At 35.8% G+C, this 22,947-nt stretch overlaps 1 protein-coding gene across 1 annotated transcript in view; it reads right to left on the bottom strand.

Annotated features, from left to right (window-relative positions):
- The window catches only part of HOOK1 (hook microtubule tethering protein 1), a 54,847-nt gene extending 34,831 nt beyond the window's left edge, over window positions 1-20,016 (bottom strand). Inside the window, exons 1-6 of the mRNA XM_024571091.3 lie at window positions 19,693-20,016; window positions 14,956-15,041; window positions 8,408-8,480; window positions 5,805-5,855; window positions 4,524-4,656; window positions 1,081-1,148 (exon numbers count right to left, since the gene is read on the bottom strand). Coding sequence (XP_024426859.2) covers window positions 1,081-1,148; window positions 4,524-4,656; window positions 5,805-5,855; window positions 8,408-8,480; window positions 14,956-15,041; window positions 19,693-19,755 — 474 coding nt within the window. The 5' untranslated portion in view covers window positions 19,756-20,016. The remainder of the gene's footprint in view (window positions 1-1,080; window positions 1,149-4,523; window positions 4,657-5,804; window positions 5,856-8,407; window positions 8,481-14,955; window positions 15,042-19,692) is intronic.
- Between the last annotated feature and the right edge of the window lie 2,931 nt (window positions 20,017-22,947).

The following is a 22,947-nucleotide window of genomic DNA, read 5'->3' as shown; positions in this document are numbered from 1 at the left end:
TACAAAAAAACACTGTAAAGTAACCACCATATTTGCAGTGTATAATGCACACTCTTTTACCCAAATTTTTGTGGGAAAAATGAGGGTGCACATTATACATGGGTAGTGCCTGAAATACCTTGTATCTATTCTTATGTTTTATAATTATTTGTTACATAAAATTTCTTGTACCAAAATTATGTTCAAAAATAAATGCTAAAATTCCTTTATAACACAAAAACAAGTATCTAAATATAAATAAATTAATTAATTAAAACAAGATTTTTTCATGAAAGTTTGGGCCGAAAATGTGGGTGCACATTATACATGGCAAAATACAGTATTTTGCATATGAAAGGCAGATTTATTTATGTATAGTGACACTTTGAATTTAAATCAACAATGCAAACTCAGAGTATACATACAGACTTCTCCAATACTATATGATGTCGCCCTCTAAATCATGCCCTTTCCAAACTATGTTTGCCCTCACTAATCCTTCACTCTACTTTCCCTCGTGTCTCCTCTGCACCCTATCAGACTTTTTAGTCTGATTTTAAGAATCAACATGCACCATGTGAATTCTGATGAATACTGAATCTTTACGGTTAACTTAGATAACTATAAAACTGACTTGAACCCAGGTTGCCTGGCTCTAAAACCTAAATAAGTATCACCATGTTTGCTAACATTCTGAAAATGCATATAATAAACAAATATATACATATATATACATATATACACACATACACATACAAACACACTTTAGAAATTCAGGAAAGATTGCTCTAAGTGGCATAAAAAATGAGAAGAATTATAAATTCCTGACTAAACAGAGGTTATGTACCCTGCTTAGTTGAAGCTATTTAAAGGACTTTGACAATATCAATTTATCTTTTAAAATGAAGAGGAACTAAAATTGGACTTAACGTCATTTTAAGATATTTGGGAGGGGAAGGAAGACACAATAGCTAAAGGTAAGGAAATTTGCTGCAAAGGGAAAATTTATACAAACAGAAAAATACACATCCACAAGATTTATGTGAAAAGTTTTATATAGTTTTAAGATTTTCATACCTACATGAATATGATGTAACTTACCTCTTGAATAGCAGTCATGACCACATGTTGCACAGACTCTTCCAGTGTCATTATATTTTGAATATGTTCTATAATTTAAAAAAGAAATCAGATCTGAAAAAAATCTACTCTTTATCCATTCAGTTAAGAGCATAGAAATGCATTTACCACATTAATTGTCTATTCAAGTACATTATTTTTCCACAAGAAATATGTCCATTGAAAACAAATAAGCAGAACTGAAAATATTCATATAAATATTTTTAAATAGTTTAAAGAAGAAAACCTCCAATTTTGGTATAACAGGCAGAAAAGAATTGCAATCTTAAAACAATTATGACAATTTCTTCCTTCTTGTTAATATATTCAGTACTATAGGATAAATTCAAGTGTATTAAATTAACTAAAAACCTTAAGCCCAGAAAGTTTCATTTTATCACCTACTTAGTTCACTTCAGGAAGGCTTTCAAAAAAGGAACTTATATAGTTTCCTGTAAAAGCCTGTTTGACATTTACCAAGTCTCAAGGAAATACAGTGTACTTACAACTTACTGCAAACACCCATACAATAACTTAAGTTTATCTATCCCAATAAAGAATGAGAACTCAAGAGAAAAAGTCTTTCACATGTTTGCAGATTTAAATCCATTTCAACTCTATCTTCCCAAGCTAAAATATTTTTCAAAAACTTGAAGGCCTTCTTATTTTCTAATAGTTTTATTGTTGCAATTACTCCTTTGAAAAACTTCTAAAAGTTCTTTAAATTTTTCTTTTATTTGTGAAGCTAAGAACTACACAAAGATTCTGATTCTGGTGTGTACCTGACCACTAAGTGCTATGAGGGTGGAGAAGAAGGAAGAATTAAAAAAAGAATGCACAGGCAGTGTAATGGTATCCTTTAATTGAATTTTTTGAATAACGGAGTACTTCAAGTTTGCTAAAATCTTCATTAAAATGATCACTTTCCCCACCAAAATATGCAGGGTACTATTTACCAAACTATTTCATTCTTTCAAGATTAGATTGTTGCAATACCTTGGAATGATTTTGAAAATCAATTCTCAATTTGGCAAAGTATGAGGGTGTAGAAGCTGCTTTATGTTTTGAATTCATTTTGCCTGTAAATTTTAATTAAATTATTAAAAGTTATTTTCTCATTTTTCTTCTCCTTACTCCTAAAAATTGAAACCCATACACATACCTACAAAAATAAATTCACATAGTCCTGCTTTTTAATAATGAAAATTAACTATTTCTTTATATTTACTAATTGATAAATTTTATTTATGTATCTAGGAATCGAATTTCCTTTTAAGAGTATGAGGACCAAACTGCTAAGTAATGCTTAGAATTATGAAAATACTACATACTAAACTGTAGGAAGCAACAAAATCATACTTGAGGGAAAGTTCTGGTTTAAAATGTCAATCACAGCTTGAAATAGAAATACACACGATTTATTTACAGTAAAAGAAATGAGATAAAAGAACAGATATTAAACAATATGAATTTAAAAAATCAAAGCCAAAGTTGTTTAAGAGTATTAAAATTGACAGACATGCTAAAATTAAGCAAAAAGATGTATAAACCTTGACAAAGAAAACACCTACTAAGGTCTCCTGGTAGCTAACTGGGCTCCAATTTTAAAAAAAAAGAGCCTAGCAGCCATTTCTACACAAGGGCCTTTCAGGCAAACTGCACTTCAGGTACAGACTGCACTGTGTTTCTGCCGTCTGAGCCAACTCTTATAAAGGAGGTCTTGGAATCCTATTTCAACCAATAGGATTGAGGCTTTCCCATCCAACTGGAGGTGTGCAGCTCCAACCAACCAGAGTGGCTCTATTCTGGCCAATCAGGACAGTGCCTTTTGGACGTATCAAACTGTGAGGATTTGGTGTCATTTGATCAGAACAGACCAATCAGGAAGCAAGGGTAGGTGGGTGGGCACTACTTTCCATATTAGACAGCTCCCCTCTGGCTCTGAGAGTGCACTCCCTGGCAGTGCTGAAACACTGAAGGTGTCTGTCAGAAACAGAGAGTAGCAGACCAGAAAAGGCTAGAGCACACCGGCACAGAGCAAAGACCAGTGCAGTGCAAAGCAGACCTCTGAGGAGCAGAGCAGAGCTGTCTAGCTGGAGAGGAGCACCCGAGGCCTGCCTCTTAGCCGTGCTGCTTTCACAGCTGTGCCGTATCACAACTGAGCTGTTATGTACTGAATAGTTTCCTTCTTCACTGCACCCCAAATTGGGGATTCCTGTTCGTGTTGAACTGGTGCCAGTAACCATAAATAGACAGATGTTACATATAATCAGTAATTGAAATGGAAACAAAGCATTAAAGAACTAAAAAATTAAAAAGATCATAACAGAAAATCACTACTTTAAAAGTAAGATACTATTTGTCAATTTGTAATTAAACATTAACAGAAGTTTTAACTTTACATGAAGCAAATAGTCCTTACTTTTATGAAACTTGATGACCTCTGTATTATCTGTAAAAAATAAAACTCTCTACAGAAGTACTGATATGCCCTAGAAAAAAATAGCTAATGATAAGATATGGATGGACTAATAATAAATATTACTGATAATCAATCCCTTTTTATTGATAAACTACAATTAATTTTATTTTTCTTCTTTCTGAATTTGTCTTTACTGAATTTATCCTGTGTCATATGCTCTCTTCTTCAATTGGGTAACATTGAATGTGTTTTCTAAGTCCTGGCTTAAAGTATTTTACAAACTTAAGCACCCAACATTTTGTTTTAAAGGTAATGTACTAAGGCCAAGTTTGGCTGAGTCATGCAAAAAAAAATTATCAGCATCAAAAATCTTACCACCTGGAATGATGTAAGTCTCTGAAGCAAGTAGATCCTGGTCTGTTCAGTTCATCATTTCACTCACCATATTCAACCAAAAATGGTTTTTGTTCACAGTAAACTACAGATCACTGTGTTTGGATATATCGATATAGTACACCAAATTGATTTATATCATTAGACTGCTTATTTGGAGGATACATTGGACAGGCACTCTTCTGAAGAGCAGAATATCATCTAAAGAAGCTTGGATTATAATTTAATACCTGCATATTTACTTATAAAAATCTGAATCATCCTAAGGTTCTGTATCTTACAAGTGAAAAGAGATAATATATCAAACAAATAGGTACAGTATTTACTGACTATCCACTAAGTCTTAAGCATTGAATATATTAAATTAAACTAATTAAATTAAAATGTATTATATTTAGCTACCAAATATAAATCTCAGAATCCCGGTGTAATTATGATACTCAAGATTGTAGTTTTTTGGTGGCAGAGCTGAACTAGAATTAAGATCTCCTGGCTTACGTTTCAGGGTGCTTTCTGTCCACCAGTAGATATACATTTTAGTGCTACTTTCTATAGCAACGGAGATTGTTTCTAGAAAGTATAAGTTCTCAAATGACTGAAATTCACTTACCTTGCTTCTTTTCACAGTTGACTGCACAACCTAAAATAAGCTGCAGCAACCTCCCAAGCTCCACAGAATCTGAACATTCAGTTATTCGGTTTAAATCAGGAATAAGTTCTTCAGAAATCTGTTGCCCCAAAAACTGTGGTATTGAAACAATAAATTAGATTGTTCATTTCTGTAGTCTACAAAAATTTACTACATTTAATTATTACTAGGAAAATAAATTATAAATAGGTTCATGAAATGACAGATAAATTAACAAATGATAAACATGTAATTACTGGCTAAAACCAGTTAGCAAAGCCACTTGCCAAAATTTTGAGTTATCAACCAAAAGCAACTGACATGCTTTTATACCAAATATCCTTTGATCCTACTGTCAAAAATGGATTGCTTAAGAAGCTCCTGGCCTGATCTATTATGACAAAACTTAGGCCTTTTCATTAAAAAAAAAAGATTTATGTTAAGCCAAAGAATATTCATAATATTTTGATATACAACTGATTAACAAAATCACAAAATAAACTATCACACATAGACAATAATGGATTAATCTTTCCTGGCCTGATCTTTCTTTTTTAGCTTATTTAAAAAAGCTAAAAAAAATTAGAAAAAGCTTCAAAATGAGTTTTAGGCATAGTTTAAGTCTTAACATTATTTGGAAGAAATTACAAGTTTATCTGTAACAACTTTACAAAAAAGAAATATAATCTTTTTCATGGCACTTGCCACTGCTTCCAAACATTAAGCAATAAACCTTTTTATATCAAATAATCCTACTAGAGAACTTATAATGCTGAATAAGAAAAAAAAAACCCTACTTGAATAATGAACTAGCTAATATGAATTTAATACTACTTCCATTTTTGCATTTTTCCCCAATTCATTTGCACAGGCATAATTTCAAAGTATATTTTTGCTGTTGCTTACATTGGAAACAACTGGCAAACTAATGCTTTTCATAGAAAACAATTTCAATTTAATTATAAGGTATACTTTATAGCATTACATAAAAATCAAATCATATAAAAGCAATTCTATTTCAAAATACAATGAATTTAAAGAATATAATATAGAAACAATATTATTTAACAAATCAACTATTAAGTTTAAGCCCATTTTGTTCACAAAATTTGAATGTTCTAAAAATAGCAAAAAAACCAATATATTCTAGTTACAAATTGTTTTCTAGTAAAATTTTATAAACAAAAAGCCAAGTCATTTTTCAGTGTTGTAATATTAACACATAGCATGTTTTATTTAAACAAAGTCAGATGTTTTACATACCTCACTGTAATAACTCATAATTCCTTGAAGTACCTTCTTTAAATTACTAGCCTAATGGGAAAAAAGAATAATAATTAAATAATTTCATATTAAAAATTAAATAAAATGTTTGCCAAGGTGAAAAACAATAAAAACTGCCTCAGATAAAAGTTACAAAAATATTGTTATGTTAGAGTTCTACAAATATGAGTACATGATAATTTTTAGACATCAAAGAGTGAATTGGTTTGACTGTAAGGAAAAAATGTCTGAATGTTTACACAGTTTAACCAGGGTGATTCTAAAGTGAGCCAACTTTAAAGACTGAGCACATCCACGCTCAGGCATGAGCAAGTAACAGGTCTAGACTTACTCTCCTGACAGAAACAACTAGAAAATGGGAGAAAATACAAAGACCAATTGTTTTTAAGCTTTAGCCAACGCGCAATATAGAATTCTTATATCTGAGACAAGAAAAACAAACAAAGATGAGCCCTACACTCACTACCCAAGCCTGAGGTTCTTACTGAGTTGAGATAGACATCAGAAGTTTAGGAAGGTCGAGGTAGTTAGAATTTGCAGGGCAGACAAATGAGAATGAACTCCAGAAATCTGCATAATTGTTCCTTTGACTCTTTGAATACTAATTTGCATATGCATGGTTGAAAGTCAATGAGATTAAACAAAACTAATTTCCAAGGAAAGAACAATCCAGGGAACTATACTCTGAACAATTCTCAGTAATTAAACAAGCCAGAAATGGCTGGAATTTCTACCAGCAAGGGTAAAAAGACTATGCTGTATAAATAAACATTTACTAACAATACCAAAAAGATCACAACTTAGCAGTGGGTCTAGCCCTAAAGGATCTACTTTCCATCCCCCAAAACCTTCAAAGTATCTTAAATGCTCGCAGAACAAAGTCCAACACTCTTTTAAAAAATACAGGAAAAAACCTCAACACTAAACAATAAAATTCACACTGTCTAGTATCCAATGAAAAATCACTACACAGTGAAACTCAGTCAATTACTACACAGGGCAAACCTCAATCAATGGAAATAGGCCCAGAAATGAGAAATGAAAGAATTAGATGATACTGTTAAAACTGCTAGTTTAAAAATGTTCAAGAGTTTCAAAAAAGAAATGGAAAATTGTTTCTTTTTAAAGAACCAAATAAATAGCTGCTCATTGAATAAAAAAAGCAAGACCCAACTATTAGGTATCCACATGAAACACTTCTAATATAAAAAATATAGAGATATAAAAATAGAAAAAAAACACTAAAGCAAAAATAATCATAAAACCAAGACTTCAGAACAAGGAGTATTATCAGGGATAAAGAAAGACATTTTCACAATGATAAGTAGATTTATTCATCAATAAGACATAAAAAATTAACATATATAAGCTTTATAACAAAAATTCAAACTACATAATTTAAAAATTAACAGAACTGAAAGGAGAAATTGACAAATCCACAATCATGAGTAGAAATTAAAGAAATCCTCCCACCTTGATAAAAAAATATCAGACAGGAAACCAATCAAGATATAAATGATGTAAACAGAATTATCAACAAATCTGATATAATCCTTATCTGCAGAACTGCAGAATAGATGCTATTTTCAAGTGTATATGGAATGTTCACCAAGACGGACTATATATTAGGTCATAAAATAAGAATTTCTTAATATCAAAATGGAATTAAATTAGAAATTAAGAAATTTTTGAAAAGATACTTAAAAATCCTCAAATATTTATAATTTGAAATACCTACTTCTAATGAACCCATATATCAAAAGAAATATCACAAGGGAAATTATCAAATATTTTGAACTAAATGAAAATAAAAACAGAATATGTTGAATGTGTGGGATGTGGCCAAGGTGATACTTATTATTAGAGGGAAAAAAGCCTAACACTGATGATTTAAGCTTCTACCTTAAGCAAGAAAAAGAAGTGCAGATGTATGTAGAAGAAAGGAAATAAAAAATATTAGAGAGAAAAATCAATGAAAACAAAAAGCTAGTTCTTTGAAAAAAATCAATTAAACTGAATAAATACCAAGCCAGTCTTATCAAGAACAAAAACAAAGAACACAGAATTACAGTATCAGAAAAGAAAAAGGAAACAGAAGCAATTCAAACATCCATCAATATGCAACTTTCAGTAGAGCAATGTAATGAAAAGGAGAAATTTATTGCTAATAGTGGATTAATAATAATTGTATGTAATAATAATACAGCCAAATTTATGAGTTTCAAAAACTTTATATTGAGTAAAAAGATGCTAGAGACAAAGAATACATAATGTTTGATTCTCCATTCATATGAAACTCTAGAAATAAAATCTTTAGTGACAGACAGCAGATCTGCAGCCACCTGGGGCCAAGTTACAAATAAGGATTAAATAGGAAGGGACATAAGCATGGTTTAGATGAATGAAAATTTTCTACATCTAACGATGATGATAGTTACATGGGGACATGCATGTGTAAAAATTCAAACTGTATGCAATAAATGTACCCCTAAATTAATTTTTTAAAAGAGATTTAGTTGAGTTTAGTACTAATTTTAGAACCAACATTTGGATTAAGTGCTTCTTCCATTCATTCTGCATACCTTTATTCTCCAGTTGTCACCAACATCCTCCTTAATTCGGCTTAACCAAGATTCATCGAACCAAGCTACATCACTAAAACAAAAATACAAATGCTAAATGTTAAATGTTTTTATTACATGTAAAATATCAAATTTAATAATAAACAGTTATATCTTATCTTAAAAGCCTTAATAAGGATAGTACATATTATCTAAGACCCACTAAATTTTTTGTTATTACTAAGGATTTATTTTGGAAGTTCTCATAATAAACTACTTAAGTTATTAACATCTTCAATTTAAGAAACATTTATTAAATATGTTATAATAGGCACCCTGATAACAGAAAGATGTAAAAGTCCCTATCCTAAAGGAGAAAATAAAAAGAAAACTAGTTTTTAATGTCTACAGTATCTTAAGCACTGTGCTTGATGTCTTTCCACATTACTTCATTTAAATGTCACAGTAACTTGGGCAAAGGATCTATTATTTCCAATCTTACTCATCAGAGAACCGAGGATGAGAGAACCTAAGTAATTTGCCCCAAGTAAAATTAGTATGTGGCAAAGTTCCAAATAAATCTGACTGTAACTGAATAGAATGAGTGTAATGAGAAATCTACAAGGACAAATTTAGTTTTTAACTTTTAAAGCTAAGTCCTATTGGTACGGAAGGCCAGCACAAAAAATTTCTATACAAAATACTTATGTATTAAATAAGGTTTCATTGAAGGATGACATTTGACTACAAACAGTGAACTATATTAATAAATTATATCTTAAACAAATATTTGGATGCCTACTCTGAGTAAGGTACTGAGCAAGATTAAAATGAAGATATATAATTTACTATTCTAACTCATAGAGAAATAGTTACTAAAGGGGTTAAGAGCACAAATAACTATATTCAAAGGAGAATGTGATAAATGCTTTATGGGTTAAGCCAACACTACAAAATCACAGAATATAGTGCTAGAAGAGGTCTTAAAGGTCCCATCTAAATTTTTACTTTACAGAGAAGCCAACCAAAATGACAGAAGAAATTAATGAAATTCTTTTCCACAGCAGTACCTTGAATTTAAAAATGCAAAGCTGAAATTAGAACACAGTGATTAGCTTTTCAGAAACTGTCTGCCTCAGTGTTCTAATACAGATGATACCACTTCTGACTAGAGTAACCAAAAATGGCTTCGCCATTTTAAATTCCTTCCCTCTGAATTTTAACCATTTTCTTTTGAGCAAATTAATGTTAATTATGTTCGGCTTTTCCCAGATACTAAGGCTACAATTACAATTTAGCTAACTCTACAAATGATGTATTTCTAACCAGTTCTTTACATGAAAAGACTGAATTAATTTAGTTAATGAGTCAAAACTGCAGAAGTAAATTTACTTTCTTTTGACATCAGATTAAATAAAAGAGGCATGTATGCTGGTTGCAATGGTTAATTTTATGTGGCAAGGTCACAGTACTCATATATTTGGCATATATTTGGTCACATGCTTGGATGCTGTGGTGATGGTATTTTTTAGATGAGGTTAAAATTTAAAACAGTAGACTCAGTAAAGCAGATTGCCCTCCATAATATTGGTGGGCCTCATCTTATCAGTTGAAGGCCTTAATAAAAAGACTGACCTTCCCTGGGAAAAAGCAAATTCTGCCTGTGCACTCTAGCTGCAACATCAACTCCTCCATAGATCTCCAAGCAATCATGAGAAACAATTTCTTAAATCTCTCTCTCCTCTTGTGTGTGCGTGCATCCCACTGTACATATATATACTTGTACATCTTACTAGTTCTACCTCTCTGGAGAACCCTGACTACTACACCAGTCTTCTGACCCTAAAAAAACTTCGTTTTGATTCTATAATTACTTGGTAATTACCTTTAGAACATGAATCTGGAAGTGACCTCTTCTAATTTTTCAGCCTTTTGTTTTGCATTTCTTCTTGTCTTCCTTTTCATCCCCAATCAACTTTAGCCCATACTTAGTATGCTCACACTGAAGATAAATACTACACAATGGTGACTTAAATAACAGAAACTTATTTCTCACTGTTTTGGAGGTTAAGAAGTCCAAGATTAAGATGTTGGCAAAATAGGTTTTATTCTGAGGTCTGTTCTCTTGTCTTGTAGGCAGCTGCCATCTTGCTGCATGTGCTCACATGATCTCATTTTTGTATGTTTGCAGACAGGGAGTGACCTCTCTGATGTATCTTTTTATAAAAAGTCTGATCCTAGCAGATGAGGACCTCACTTTTATCACCTAATTAACCTCACTTTTATCATCTAATGACTTCATTAGAGGCCCCATCTCTAATACAGACACAATGAAGCCCTACAGTTAGGCCTTCAGCACCTGAATTCTGAAGAGGCACAAACACTCAGTCCACAATACCCTTAATTGAGAAATGCTTTCTAATTTGTTCATAAATATGTATTTCCTGCTTTCTTTCTTATAAACAAATTCATTCTTCTCAAACAATTATAATGACAGCCAATCTTTCACATTATTAAACTTGATATCCAACCTGAGAACTCTCTGGACATATTGTATATACCCTCCTTCTTTAACATTTTTGTATTGCCACATCTACATACCTTAACTAGACTCTTGGCCCAGCAACTAGCTCCTTTTCTTATATATCCCAGAACTTCCCTGAAACTCAGGGAGCACCAAATAAGAAAGGGACATGAAACTAAGGAAGCAAAATATAGTCCAATTATTTTCTAATAAAAATTGGTAAGAATCACTACACAATTATTTTTAACTCCATTCATGGTATATGTCTTCCAACAATTTTTTAAAAGATTTTATTTATTTATTTTTAAACAGAGGGGAAGGGAGGGAGAGAAACATCAATGTGTGGTTGCCTCTCACATGCCCCCTACTGGAGACCTGGCCTACAACCCAGGCATGTGCCCCGACTGAGAATCCAACCCGTGACCCTTTTTTTCACAGACCGGCACTCAATCCACTAAGCCAATTCAGCCAGGGCTGTCTTCCAACAATTTTACCAACTAAATACAGGTCATAATTAATGCCCACTGGTTACTATATCTATAGCATAGTTGTGTTGCTTCAATGGACACAGACTCTATTCTGCTTGAATAGTCAAAAGACCTTTTGTGCTTAACACATCAAATTGTGATCTGTAATTTGGACACAAACACCTAGCCTTCATTTATTCATCTATAAGGAGAGGATCTAGATAGTAGACTTCAATGACTATAGCTGACTGAGAGCATTGGCTTTTGAGTCAGGCCAAAATGATGCAAATGCTGGCTTTGCTATTTACTCATTATATGACTTTGTAAAAGTCCTTTTTTCCCTATAAACCTGTTTCAGCATCTATAAAATTGAGGATAAAAATGTCTACCTCACAGAACAGTAAAAATTAAATGAAATAACATGTACAGGGTATAACAATGTCTTATATTTAGTAACTCCTCAGATGTTGTCTATCATGATTTATCATTTTAAATGCTCATATATCTGCTGAATGAATGAACACATAAGTGCATGATACTTGAGCTCTGAATATTCTACATTCTACATCTCATTTTTCTTCCACTTGCCAAAATGTCTAGTCAAAGACATTGGAAAAAAGAGAAGTTCTCTGGTTCTTAAAGTGACAAAGCTAAGCCTTCCTTTTAGGGGAAGTGGCATGCACTATTTATAGTTGTTCTGTGTTATGTCCCCCTAAAAAGTATGCTAAAGGCCTAACCCCTAGTACCTTTGTGTGAATGTGATCTTTTGTGGAAATAGAGTCTTTGCAGATGTAAGCAAACTAAGATGAGGTCATACTAAATTAGGGTGGGCCCTCATCCAGTATGAGGAGAGGGTGCCCAAACTCAGAGAGAATACAGCCATGAGAAAATGAAGACAGAGATTAGAGTTATACTGCCAACAAATCAGGAGATGCCTGGGGCTACCAGAAGCTGGACAAAGTGAGGAAGGATCCTGCCCTACAGGATGCAGAGGGAGTATGGCCCCACCAATAACTTGATTTACGATTTCTAATCTCCACAACCATGAGAGAACAATTTTTTTTGTTGTAAGCCAACCAGCACAGGGTACTTTGTTATGACAACCTTGGAAACTAATACAGTTGAGGTTACAGTTTTTCCCAATGCGTTTTTTAAAGAGCAATAGCTTCTACATACATTTAAAACAGAGAGATACCTATTATGTATTCAAACTAAACATAATTAAGAAACTGTAGAACCATAGCAATAATCCCGTGATTCCCCATGTCTCAGTCATATAGTTTGGGCATTGATTTTTAAGACCTCATTATATAGACATATGCCTGCCTCAGATAATAATAAAAGAATCATTCACTAAATTTTTCTACTTCCTTAAAAAATTTTTCCTTCTCATCCTCAGTAACAACTTTGATATGATTTGATGTGAATCAGAATAGCCATCAATGCCATACATAATAATCATAATATATCAAGTGCTTTTAAGTGTTCAAAAATATGGTAAAATTTGCCCTATTAGCAGAAATATGATACAATGACCCAACTAGGGAAAAACATGTAAGTTTCACTGTCCATATCTAAGACTTTTGAAAAGCTACAAAATTGGAAGGGGGCTCTAAAAGAAAAATAAATTTAAAATTGCCCTTAGATGATAGAGACTTAGACACCTAACTACATGCAAAACCGACAAACTAATCAAAAAAGGTTTAGGCACACTTTAGGTCACTACCATCTGTTTTATGAAGAAAGACAGCTTTCTGATTGGTTGGCTATTTTATTATTCCTGTTGAAAGCTGTTAGAAGATAATAAGAGACAAAAGAATAAAAAGAAAAATCAGCAGTAATAGCAGACTCCAACAGATTATGGAAAAAAGACTTGATATTTAAGGACATAGTTTAAAATTGAGCTTACCCTATGCTAAACATCAGGTACAGTTCTAGAGGATAGGAGATCAAAGAGCAATTTGCATCTTATCATGGTAAAAACAGGCCTCTTCTATCATGGCTTGGTATAAAGCACAGGTGACAAACACAAGGCCCACGGGCAGAATCCGGCCCTCCACCTTGTTTTATCCGGCCCGGCACCTTGTTTCTACCTGGTGGCAGCACCGAGCTCCTTGCCCCTAGTTAAGGAGTAGCTACATTTATACAGTCCTAAAATTACATTCGGCCCTTTAAAGGCAACTGCAAGGCTGTTGTGGCCCCAGGTGAAAATGAGTTTGACACCCCTGGTATAAAGCTACTAAAAGCACAATAAATACAAATAACATCTTTGGATGGCACTACTTAAGTGAGTGAACACACATCAGCTTTATATCCATACCAACCACAATGCAGTTATATCTACACCAACACCCACAACATACTGCCATGAAAAAGGTAAGGTGTATATCCTAACAACAAAAAACAATGACGACTTCCCCAAATCATCAAGAAAGAAACATCGCCAGAATGCTTGGTGCTGACCAAATGAATCACCTGAAACCAATCAAGGTATGAATAAACAAAATATTTTAAAAACACCCTTAAGAAAGCAGGGGAGTAGGCATATTTCAGAATGACAGCCCCCCCAAAAGTTAACATGTTAATAAGCTTATGTCTTAAAATGTTAATCTTGAGTCAACTATAAAAATCTGTCTATTCAAATTAGATCATTTTGAATATTCTGAGTAATTAAAATTTTGATATTGTTTCAAGCTATCTTTCTAAGAGTGGTAAAGAATTTTTGCTAACCCATCTATGGGAGTTTTCCATCACAACAAACCTTTACAAAATGATAGCAACAATTAAATAAAAAACCTCTGACTCTAAAACAATGTGGCAGAGATAGGATTCTCCTCTCATTGAAGATATATTATCATGAAAATAAGCTAATATAAAATCAATGACTATTAATTAATAAGTCATGACTATAGAATTGTCCATGTTTGTTCTAAGGGCACAGCTCATATTGCAGATGTCCTAACCCTAATGCTTGCACAATGTTTGGCAAAAATCAGGAAATAATGGATTTAAGAACTTTTTATATTATGTACTTAAAAAAAACAGGCCTAACCCTAAGAGAATCACTTTATTAGTTACAGTTCTCCAGCATTTGTGACTTCAAGTTTCATTTATACAACATTTCGTTATTGGTGGATTCATACATTCCTATTAGTTCAAATATAAATTTTTAAATTTAATATTTTTCTAAATTCAGTATTTTATGTTCCAATTATCTCTAAAATAAAAATCTCCATGCACTGATACCTTCAAATGACAACAGTATAACTGAATATTACATTTAATCCGTTCCTTACTGTTACTATAACTTCTGAACATGATCAGTACAAGTATAAAATTAACACCTCTGAAATAGATAAGAATCCTGATAGCTCGTTTAATTAAGATATATCTTCATGAGTAAGGAACAATCAGGTAATACACTTTTTCATTCCCTAGATGCAAGAATGCCTCAGTACCATATGCCTGTCATTACTAAATAGGATAAAGTTTCAATAATCTTTAGAACACAAGTCTAAGTTGTTTTCCTTGGTATTGGGTTTACAATTAGTTCAGGAAGAGCCTGTACCACCACTTACATCTGATGAAGAACTTGTGCCATGGCAACTCCATTAGTCAGCTGTTTTACATCTTGACAAGGTGCCGGAGTATTGAATGTCTGCAGCTAAAACAACATAAAGCAAATGACTTTACTGCCTTTTTATGCCTATAGGGTAGCATTACCACCCCCCCAAAAAATATATATGTATGAACACTAGAGAGAAAAACAGCTAAAACCTGTCCTTTTTTGTTTGAATTCTGACCCTGCCAAACAAATGAAACTATACTAATAAGTTTCTGTAGATGTATATTTTTATAAAAATAGACTTAACATTTCATAAAATCATAAAAGTATACCTAAAAGTCAAATATATTGATGTCATATATGAAGTACTTCAGAATTTCTGAAAGCTACATATAAAACTCTTAAGTCAGTGTTTTGTCTATTTTTAGAGAATACCATCAGAAAAAGAACTTTAAGATAACTTAACATCTGTAAGTTAAAATTTCACTCATATCATTTAAGTAGTTACCCAGTTGTACACCATACCAAGATTAAGACCAATTTCTCTTTCTTACTGCCATGGAAATTGGAGTGTCTCTTGGAAATTATTAAACTAGATGTAAAATAAATTAGATCACAGAGAATGTAATTTCATTTGACTAAATTGAAAGGCTTTATAACCAAGAAGAGTGAATAAATTAAAAAGCTCTGTGGGGGGAATGAGGCCAAAGCACAGGGACAAAAGAAAATGTATTAGTTCACAGTACTCTTCACAGAGGTAAAGAGGTAAAGGTCTCTTTAGTGAGTGACCCTAAAAGGACAGGCAGGGCTTCCATCCCTAAATATAACGTTCTGGCAAACAACCATCTTAAGTTCTTCTTTATTTTTAAATAAAGCAAATAACCAACAAAGTGCAAATGCTGTCCTGCACTGCTTCAATGTAAATGTTACAGAAATCAAGGAAGAAAAGGGGGTTTCACAACCGATAACTAACAACCCAACCTCGGGACAACTCTATTCTCATATTGTCCTCCTCTAGCTGCTTATTTCAGAAAGATCATTGTTTTGAGTTTCAAGATCTTCATAAATGTTCCAGCCTTTAATATTCTTTGTTAACTTGGGCATTGGTATTAGTCTTTCCTTCACCTGCCTGTCAAAGTCAAAGACTGCAAGAACTAGGGGAACTATTTTTGAAAACCTGTCCCAGCACTTCAATATTATCAGTGAAAGTACATTCCAAAGATCTGAAATTTCCAATTCACAGAGTCAACAGACAGAATTCAATTTATCTTTGTACAATTACTTCAAACTCTCATATACTCGCTCCACCATGTAAATGATGCCCAAATTTATCCTTCAGCCCAGAGTTTTTTGCTAAGCAGCAATATAACACTTCTCAGAAGTAATTATTTCATGATGAGTTCCAAATCATAAAATAAAACTTTTTAAAAACTGCCACAGAGGTATCACTTTACCCAATCAACTTTGTTTGATGACTTCTCTAATTCTGTTAATGGCAGTTCTATTGTCCTATAATATCTAGTGGTAAAAAACACAATTTACCACCGACTGTCTTCTCACCTCCATGATTTGGCTCCATTATAACTTTTTAATATGATATGTCCTACTACTTACCCGCAGCATGTAACATTACTTAGGAAGCACATTAAGAGAGTAGGGATATCATGACAACATGTCTTCCACTACTTCTTTTCAATCTATCACCAAAGGAGATTATTTCCACTACTATTAGAGGCTCTTCCCTGTGTTTGGAAAACTCCCTTCCCCTGATTTCTACTTGATGAAATCCAGCAATACTCTATGATGAAGTTAAAAAGTCCAGGTATCCACAAAAGTCTACATACTTAATATTAAGATACTGAATGGTGAAATACTGGTCTCGGAGGTCAGGACCAAGACACTGATATTTACTATCCCCTCTTTGATTGAATGTTGAGCTGTAGATCCCAGGTAGTTCTTGATCCTGGGTATACAGCAGAAAACAATCTGACAAGGGCTCTGACCCAAGGAGCAAACAAAATGACTTCAGAAAGTATTAAGTGATACAGACACAAGAGAAAGGGGTTAACAGGTTACAGTGGAATAGGAGTGGGGGCAAGTATTGATAAATCACTCACTGTCACAGAGTCTCTCTGAAAGATGACAACAGACATAAGAACTGAATGGTATGAAGAAGCCAACCACTGGAAGAGCTAGGAAATTATTCTAGGTAGAGGGAAGTTTAAAAGCCTGATATATTTTTTTTTAAAAAAGCTTAACTTCCTCAAGAAGTATAAAGTCAATGGACTTTACCATAGTCAGCATGGAAGAGTATGGCATCTGGGAATTTGGAGATATTTAGAGAGGTATTCAAAGATTCGAATATTGTTGATATTTAGTGTATATCAACAATGCACTGGCTGGCAAAGGCAAAATAGGAGGGAAGGTTCCCTGGGAATCAACCAGAGAGGTAAAGAAAAGCCAAGAAACTAAGGTGGAAGACAATTTTACAAAGGAATCCATTAAGTAAAATAAGGATAACAGTGACCATTTGTTAAATCAAGTAAGTAGAAACTTTGAGAAGGTTTAAGTACAGTGCATTGAGGAGTAAATGGAAGTTCAAGAAATGTAAAGGATAAATATTTAAAAACTAAAGAAATCTGACCATAAAGGGAAGGACAATACAGTATGGTTTTCATAGGGAGTGATGGCTCTTCATTCTTTTTAAGATAGGGAAGATCTGCGCAAGTTTACTTGTGGAGAAGAAGCAGCCTGTGGAGGGAAAAAAGTTGTAAATACAGAAAGGGGATAAGATAGAGCCAAGTTTTAGAAGATGTAGAAGGGAGGCGATTTAGAGCCAGAGCCAAAGATATGGAGGAGGTCATTTTCCCGAGGGGGAGAAGATTTGGGACCCTAATAAGGTATTGATAAAGGTTTGCAAAGACACAGGTGAGAGGAACTGTGTGGTGATTCTTCATCATAAAGTGGGGCAGTGTTATGGCAACAGGTGGATTTGGCTGTAGCAGCTCTGTAGAGGCAACAGTCTGCACTATAATTTCATTTTCTCCGTAGTGTTTCAGCAGCCTGACAGAGACCTGGAGAAGCAGCCAATTTTACTGTCACCTACGATTCCTTATCCTTTGGTTTATAACAATGTACAGTTTTTAAGAAATTGTGCCTTCCATTGTAAAAATACACAGCTCTACCAATCACTCCAAATAATAGAAAGTTCTTTGATTATTATTGATATCTCTCTTTCTCCGTGCCTTACACAAAGTAGAAACTCAATAAATACTGGTTAAAAGAATGGACATAGTCACATAATACTTAAAAATATTGCAATATAATTTAAGAAAATCCTGTACTTCTCCACTTCATATTTAAGTCAACGACATCATAAAGACTGGGTTTACTACTTAAGTCAGGTGTTTAGTGCAACAATGTAACAAATTAGGATATACTCTTTAGTCATTTGTTTTAACAAAACATCATTAAAAGTAAGGTTGTCTTGTTTCATGAATCTTAAATATAATATCTAAACCCCAATATTCACTTTAAACGAAAATACAGATGAATAGCTTAACCGCTTTAACTCAGAGGCCCTAGACTTGCATTCTCCATAAAGCAAGCTATTTACCTCCAAATTGTAAAAGTTGCTTTAAATTATGGTTATTTCCAATACATTTCACACACTGCCAGAAACCTTCCCTGGTTTCTCATTCTTTTGAATTGCACACATTCGGAGATCACCTGGGAATCTCATCAACCAATTACCACCTCCCGATCCAGTCTGTTTACATTCCATTCCGCACACACTACCCTACACAAAACTAAACTGGTTTGGGCATGGGCATCATTAACATCTTGTGGACCAGGGGACACTCACCTTGCTCTGTATGGGTTAGAAACCACATCATGCCAGCTCTCTGAGAGCTGAGCACCTCCAAAGGTGAGGCATCATTTTGAGGAATACTGGGGACAGATCCTGACAGTCCAAACTCAACACAAATTAACAGAAATACGAAGCATGGCTAAAGTACAAACACAAATGTCACGTCCTTTTTAAAAAAAAAAAAAAAAAAAAAGATGCCTGCCCGTTGGAGGAGGGGCAGCGAGAATAAGGGAATATGAGCCCCCACCCTCAACATCTTTTTCTCCACCTAAGAAATACGTGTGCACATCTGCAAGCGGCTTCTACAAAATCGGATGTCCTGGTGTGGTGGCGGAGCACTGATCCAGGAACTAAAACCACCTCTTGGACACTTGTGTCCATGGACAGCAAGGTGGTTGGGGTGGAAGGGAAGTTTTCGGAGGGCATCTTGACTCCCAAGTGGCACAAAGGTCCCTTATGGGAAGGCTGTACAGCAGACGGAAGGTGAGGGAGTCTGTGATTCAGAAGTCCAGGGCTGGACGGAGGGCAGGAGAAAATGGGACAGGTAGAAGGACTCAAGGGGATGGGCGCTTGGCTCCAGCCACAGCTGTCAGGAAGGAACACAATCAAGGGTTTAAGACAAGCCTCCTCCAGGCCGTCCCCCCGAGTTCCCTTTCCCCTCCCCCGTCCCCGCAGATACAAACGTACACACACACCTGCACCGCGACCCGCAGGTGGCACTCTCGTGGTCAAGGGTAGGAGGTGCGGAAGGCAAGGCGCCCGAGTCCGCGGTGTCCGCGGTGCAAGGAGCCGCCGGTACTCCTCAGGCTTACCTGGGGAAAACCTGGCGCCCGAGCACCACGCCGCGGCCCCCGGCCCTCGTCGCCCCCTCGTACTCACCCAGATGATGAGGCTGTCGCACAGCTGCAGCTCGGACTGAGGAAGCGGCTGCGTCTCTTCCATGGCCGCAGTTGACTACGCCGCTGACCCCGACACCTCGCCGCCCGCACTCCTTCAGGAGCCGGCGTCGACGACGCGCTCGCCCGCCCGGAAAACTCTGTAGGCAGGCCCAGCGCCCGAGCCTCTCACGCGCGAAGCCTCGCGCTGCCGACGTCGCCAGCGTAACCCCCTCCTCGCCACAACCCCGGCCCCGCCCCTCCCGCTCCGCCGTTCGCCCCCTCCCCTCTCTGGCCCCCGCCGCTCGGCTCGACACCTGAGCCCCGCCTCTTTTGACCCATCCCTTCCTCCCCCTTCTCTCCTCCCTTTTTTCCACCCCCTCCACCCCCACTGCACACCTCTCCTTGCCGTAGTGAGCGACCCAGACGCGCGCCAGTCACAAAGACTGTAGGTGCTCGAAAAGGGCGGGAGAGGCGGGGAGGGGGCGGGAAGAGCGGGAGTAGGTTGCGCAAGAGGGACGCGCCCCCTTGGGCTCTGACCAATCAACGTGAGACAAGACTGAGCGTCTGGAGCTGACACGAGCGGATGAAAGGGGTTTATGACCTGGCAGGTGCAGTGAAGGCGGGGTGGAGAGCGCGCGTGCGCGGCGGGCTGAAGAGAAGCTGATGCTCGCGCTGACCCGGGGGCAGAGCGACAGCCGGGCCCTCCGAGAGGTTTGTAGGTCCGGTTTAGGCCTCCTTCCTCGCAGAACGGCAGCTCCTGGCCACACCTATGGAGACCCACACTCCGCTTCCATAACATTTTCAGAATCAGCTCTTCATGAATACAAGCAAGTCTTGATAGGGAGAGATGATTTTTCTCCTAGGCGCTCATTGGGAAGTGATATTTTAATTTGCAGAAGTGGCATACACATGTATTTCCTATGGGGGGAAATACCATAAAGCTGCTTAAATCAAACAAACTCCCAAAAGATCCAAACCATGTGCAATTTTATTTTCAATGGTGCAAAAGGGAAGACGATTTGAGGTAGGAAAATGAAAATGAAATGATATTTTGGTTTTCAGATATTGAGGATAGCACTGTGCAATCCACCGTATTTTCCTTCGAGGGTTGAACTGTCTTTTCTGAGAATGTTCTTGGGGGAAGGGTGGCACAAATTGGAAGCTCCAGAGGTACCAATACATGGCTTATGCTGTTGAAATGGGCTAGAATATTTTTACTTTCACCGTTGATTTCCATCCATTCATTCATAAACTCATCAATTCATGCTCTGTGTAAAAAATGCAGCTGGCTCACTTACATTACTGCATCTTTATATTTGGACTTTGAAAGTTTAAAACTGATAGATGACTGCAATTAAAAGTCCCTGTATGTAAATCAGTCTCATTCTAAAAATACGGTACATGCCTTTGCCGTCAAGTCCCTTAACCTTATTCAAGAACTTTCTTACCCTGTGTGGAGTCATTTTATCTCTGGACACTAGCAACACTGGTTATAAGAAATGAAAAGTAACCGAAGACCTGGTCTGAGTCTTGACTTTACTCCCCACTGACAGACAACAGCTTTCTTCTGTGGAACCTAATCTCACATTCCTAAAGTAAAGCTGATGACAATAACCTACCCTGCCTACCTCTCAGGTAGGCAAAAGTGCTAACGGATGTGGAAGAGTTTTATGAATTTAAAATTCATTTGCAAATATGAGTTACAACAGTTATATGCTTAGAAGCATATAAGAACACATATCACTATGAGCCACAGGTGATGGAACTACTCAAAATATTCAAGAAGCGTAATGGGGCAACTGAGTAATCCTGGGCTCTATGCAGAGAATAGATCCTCAGGGAGGGATGCTCAATTCTCTTCATGATACTAGATCTAATGGAAACATGCCAACAAAATGGTGAATTCAAAGAATACAAGTATTCAAACAAATATTAAAAAGTTAGAAAAATGCAATCATGAATCATTGAAATAAAACAATAAAACAATAATGCCAAGAAGAGTAAATTGCACTTTCATACACAATTGGAATAAGCATTTTAGAAAATGTTTTTTCTAATTTTTTATCAATATTGAAAAGATTTAAGTATGCATAGTATTTAAATCTGTGATTTCATATTTCTGCTTCATGTTGTAAATTCTACTGAAATCAAAAATTCAAAGATTATGAACAAAGATACATACTGTAATTCTATATGTACTGATTGTTATATGTGCAATAAGCAAGAAACATTGAACCTACAGTAAAGCAGGTTCAAAAGATAGAATAGTCAATGCTTGCAAGTGATGTTATCACTAACCTGTTGGACTGCCCAACAAGAGATTATTCTAGATTTCAATGGAGAAGTTCAAGCCAAGTTCATGTTCAAAATAAGGGTGAAGTCATCTCTGTCACTGGGAAATGTACATCTGTAGTGCAAGGGATTTTAAAATTATACTATAAGTGGGGAAAAATTGCAAGAAGTAAACTCCGAGGTGGAGATTAGCACGCAAGAGGTTTAGTAAGACGTGATCTTGGAAATGACAGCTGTGGAGGGGAGGGAAGGAAGTAGGTGTGCACAAAGGGAGAAAGCAGGCTGTGGTACAGGCCTAACGAAAGTCTCAACCAACCCTTGCAGAGTTCTGAAGCTGGAATGGCCCTTCCAAGTTGTCTGAATTTGGATGAAGGGGGCTTGGTCTTTATGCCTCCATGCTGACAAGTCATTGGACAAGGGCTCCCCTGGAAAGGTGATGTGACAGCAAAGGCAGATCACAAAGGCTGATGGCTGTCTGCCAACAACCCTCCCAGATATTGGGGACCTGGGCATCACATCAGAGTATCTTCTGAACAGCAGTAATGCCCACAGTCATTTTGGGTGGAGGTAGGGTTGTCATCACTCAGAATGGTAAAGCACGGTGTCAAAAAATGTATGGACAACGAACCCTCACTGTAGCAATGCTATCAAAACTGCAAAGTTAAAACAGCCACAGAAGAAGAATGTTGGCATCCTTAGTTCTTGCATTAAGAAGGCTCCAAAATGGAAAGGGGTTGTAGCCACAGTTACCATTTCATGTAGGGGATTGGAATCAAATAACTGAGCAGATGCTTCCTTGGAGGATTTAAGACCGAGGTGCCTGAGGAAGCAAAAGTTACAAAAACATAAATCATAATAAAAGGTAATAATACCTATTGTATTTTAAACTGATGAGAAAGAATGTTTAGTTTGCCATTTAGTGAGTGAAATAAATATAATTATTCCATTTATTAAGCATACTTAA

This window comes from Desmodus rotundus, chromosome 3, assembly GCF_022682495.2.
Source record: "Desmodus rotundus isolate HL8 chromosome 3, HLdesRot8A.1, whole genome shotgun sequence".
NCBI classification, from domain to species: Eukaryota; Metazoa; Chordata; class Mammalia; order Chiroptera; family Phyllostomidae; genus Desmodus; species Desmodus rotundus.
Note: the sequence above shows the minus strand (reverse complement) of the source record. Positions and strands in the feature narration are given on the sequence as shown.